This window comes from Morone saxatilis, unplaced genomic scaffold, assembly GCF_004916995.1.
Source record: "Morone saxatilis isolate NCDOM2014 unplaced genomic scaffold, NCSU_SB_2.0 Contig8, whole genome shotgun sequence".
Lineage (NCBI taxonomy): Eukaryota > Metazoa > Chordata > Actinopteri > Moronidae > Morone > Morone saxatilis.
The window spans coordinates 3,845,534-3,849,446 of NW_023340257.1; the positions used below are offsets into that span (position 1 = coordinate 3,845,534).

General features: G+C 40.8%; 1 protein-coding gene across 5 annotated transcripts in view; it reads left to right on the forward strand.

Moving 5' to 3' along the window:
- The window catches only part of usp2a (ubiquitin specific peptidase 2a), a 42,516-nt gene that overhangs the window by 30,950 nt on the left and 7,653 nt on the right, over positions 1–3,913 (forward strand). For all 5 annotated transcript variants that reach the window (XM_035679357.1, XM_035679356.1, XM_035679361.1 and 2 more), the window contains exon 4: positions 3,301–3,351. In XM_035679357.1, the coding sequence (XP_035535250.1) occupies positions 3,301–3,351 (51 nt within the window). The remainder of the gene's footprint in view (positions 1–3,300; positions 3,352–3,913) is intronic.

Here is a 3,913-nt window from a genome sequence, read left to right on the forward strand (position 1 = left end):
GTCGTGGAAATAAAGTGTTCCATTCACTACAGTGGAATTTACAGAAAGGAGGATTTAGATAAGCCATAGTTAATTAAGCTGTAGATTTTTTCCCCTGCGCATACTGTACTGCCTCTCTCTCCTGAATAAGAGACAGATGGCAGAGGTTGTTTATATAATAGTAAAAAGCCCTTCCTCTATCAGTGCTCATAACTAGATAAGCTGCAGGCTCACGTTACTGATGAACAAACGAGCATGCTCCCAATTATGTGTACCTCCTTCCAGAAGGCTAACAGCAGGAGGACAGCACTACTCGCTTTGATATCTGCTGTCACATTCAGTGTCCTTTGTCTAAACCTGCGATGCAGCTGAAGATCTTCCATGTAGAAACAAAATGTTATTATCTTTATATTAATTATGAGCAGTTTGATCATAGTGACCCACAGAGAATTGGCCCTTCATTAGCCCCTCCCCTTTTCCCTCTGAGCTCCACTGACTATGGAGCAAGTCCTGGTCAGAACCTCAGTCAACTTTCTCCTTTCCTGTACTGAGATATGCTATGTGCTAGGTCTACCTATGATGAAAAAACAACCACATGAAGATGGTTAAAAGATAAAGGCAACATTAGCACATAGCATATCTCAGTACAGGAAGGGAGAAAGTTGACCGAGGTTCCGACCGAGGCTCGCTCAACTGTTGGAGCACAGAGCAAAAAGGGGCGGGACTCAGGAAAAGCCAATCACCAAAATCACCAAACAGCAGACCGACTAAGGCAGCAGTTATCTGGTGAACACAGTGGAAGATTCAGCAGCTACAGAGACAGATATTTCCCTCTGGTTGGTGGAGCCCAAAAATAGAGCTACTACTTTATGTTGATCCATACACGATGGCCACCCGCTTTTACTCACTCCCACAGCTTCATATTAAACATTCTGCTCAACAGAAATGATGTTTAGCCTAATATCACCTCATCTCCAGCTCAGCCCAACCCTGTTATTTATGTTGATGCACAGCAGGATGAGGATACTGTAACAATACAGAGAGTTTCCCAGCACACTCACATGACACCTTCTGACACTATTAGACTATTAGATTACCCTTTTGAACGGTGTGATCACAGAAGACTACTCCTTTGGGTCAGCGAGGTCATCAAGTGTACAGACTGTGGCCACTCGCACTTTAGGATGAGTCTGTGTCCTTTTGAACAGTGCTGGTTGTCAGGTCACATGTGGGGTGTCAGTATGCAGGAGCTGGGCCAACCTCTCTAGCATGCACTGTATGCTATTTACATCATCTAACTACATGTTTGATTGTGTTCAAACCAGAAGATGAGGACTTTGGTAGGAACACACTCACACAGATCACAAGCTATCACAATCACTTTTTATATACTGTCCCTTTTGCCTAATTCGGGCTTTAACACTCTTTAAAAACCAGTTCCCCTTCATCTTTACACGCTCTCTTTGATATAGCTAGTGAACAGTTAAATGACTGTAGCTTGTGTTTGGCCTCGCCTTGGATTTGGACAGCTTTCATGGTGGTCCTGATACATAGTGCTCTCAGTGAGTGTGCCCTAGCTTCACCACAGGTAAGGGGGAACGGGGGCATGTGGGTAAGATAGATTTCAACTGCCAGTGAGATCAGGTGACTGGTGTTAAGCTGCCGGCCCTGCAGAGTTGCTCTCTGCCTAGAAAATACAAGATCGAGTTACGATGCTGTGAGCTTCTCTGCTTGGCCACTAGTCAGCTTGTTTTTATATTAAAATTGAAGCCGATCACTCTATAAATACTCTGTTGTCATTTTCTGACAGTAATTTGATCTAGAAATAGCTTGTGAAATATCACAATTACAAAAAAATCAAATAACATGACCGATATGACGTGCCCTTTGACAGGGCATGAAGTTGGTTCAGTGATGCTGGTGGATAGAATGATGTGAAAAATAAATTAAATTTGGCACAGCTTATATTTTCTAAAGCATAATTGTCTGCAGCCTCTGCTCCTTAGTCGAGGGCACAAGTGCATTCCTTATCCACCCCCGTGTTCTTTGTTAGTTCTTCCTCCAGCTACTCAATTATATAACCACTCAACTTATATAATGAAATGTAACAGCAGCAAGCGATGACATAAGTTCTGCAAAGCATTTTGTACCATTTTAAGATTTTGAAATGATGATAATATGCTTCGCCATCTGTTTCACTGAGATAAAATGTGTGTGCAGTCTTTCACGGTTTGATGCCCTGAGAATGTGCGACAGCGAAAGCTACAGTGCAGAAACTCCTTAAGGTGCGGTGATTCTGTGTTATCTACTCTTGTTGATCAGATCTTTGCCATCTGGGAGTGATTACCAGGAGAGGAACTGACTACGAGATAACAAAAACAAGTTCCTCTCTAAAGATAATGCTCACCAAGAAAAGCCTCCTGTCTTGTCATTCCTAGACGGACACAGCACACACATTCAAGCGCAAAGTGTACATAGATCACATCTTTGTCATATGTCGCTCTTTCTCCAGCTTCCTTAGGATATTATTAAGGTACAAATACAGCCTGAAGGAACAACGTAGTGCTGAATATATGTATCCGGTGGTTGAACAATCAGTGATTTCAGTTTATATAAGAGAATATCTTTCTGTTATGTTTTTTTTAATTCATTCTTTATCTTTCAGTAATCAGAAATGTAGTTATGCATGTGCTACAGATTGTTTACTTTACAAGTTATTAAGGGGGGGTAATGCCTCACCAAAATGTAACTCTGTGACGACACTCTAGTCACAGCGAGATAAAAGCAGTACCCATCTGGAAATCTCTCATTAAAACAGGAGTCACTACTACAAGTATGCATCACAGATTCTATTTGGACTTTTATGTATTTCAGATCAGTTGAAAAAAAAGTTTCCTCTCTTACTGAACAATCTTACTGATCAACACTGCAGACAAAGACTAAAAGTTTTGGTATTATTCATACACAGAAGGAAGTTAATCACACACCATAATGCAACACTGTTTCTGTTTCAAGTTGTAGATTTTTACTGTTCACATGTCTTATGGTTTCTGAAATAAAAACCAGGCTTGGTACATTTAAAGGTTTTCACTGTTAATTATTAGATCAGATACACTTTATTGTACCCAGTCAACTTAATTACAATACATACCAACAAAACAATATGTACTGCAGTACACCAAAGACAACAATAAATACATGCAACCTAATTATGGCTGGAAGAATATGTTTTGACCAGATGAACATTTCTTTCTTATTGGGTGAATTTAAATACATAAATCTAGTTTTCATGCCGTAAATATTGTGTCTTTTGTCTTTCAGAATTCAAAGAGTGCCCAAGGCCTTGTGGGACTAAAGAACCTAGGAAATACTGTAAGTACAGCAGCCACATACATCTAATTACATCTGTCTAGAACTAAATGTCTGGAAATAGTGGCATCTTATTCTTTAGAAGGAGGGAGGGAGAAGCTCACTCTAAATTCCCATAATCCCGTTGGTTACACTGATAGCGGTTTGTTGATATCAGGTGGAGTCCACACAAGAGTGGTGGTCCAGCAGAGCATGTATCTACCAGGCATCAGGCAGAAGGACAGCTCCCAAAAATAAACGATGTGTGCTGTGGTATGTGTGTGTAGCTGTCAGTGTGTGTGTGTGTACAGTAACGTAATCAGAGAGCTCTGAACTATGGACCAGAGAGGACTCGTTCTGTCTCTCTCTCTCTCTGACTGGTTTGATCTCACCAATTTGCACGTGTCTCATGTGGACACGTGACGGGAGCAGTGTATATACACAGCGCTGTCCGTGACAACATGTCTGCATGTGATACTTCTTTATACCCAGTAATCATACCAGGGTTCTTTCACCTTGACTTATAAGCTTTTAAAAATCAGATCTAAAACACATACTTCTTACTGCACCATACTATATACATTTT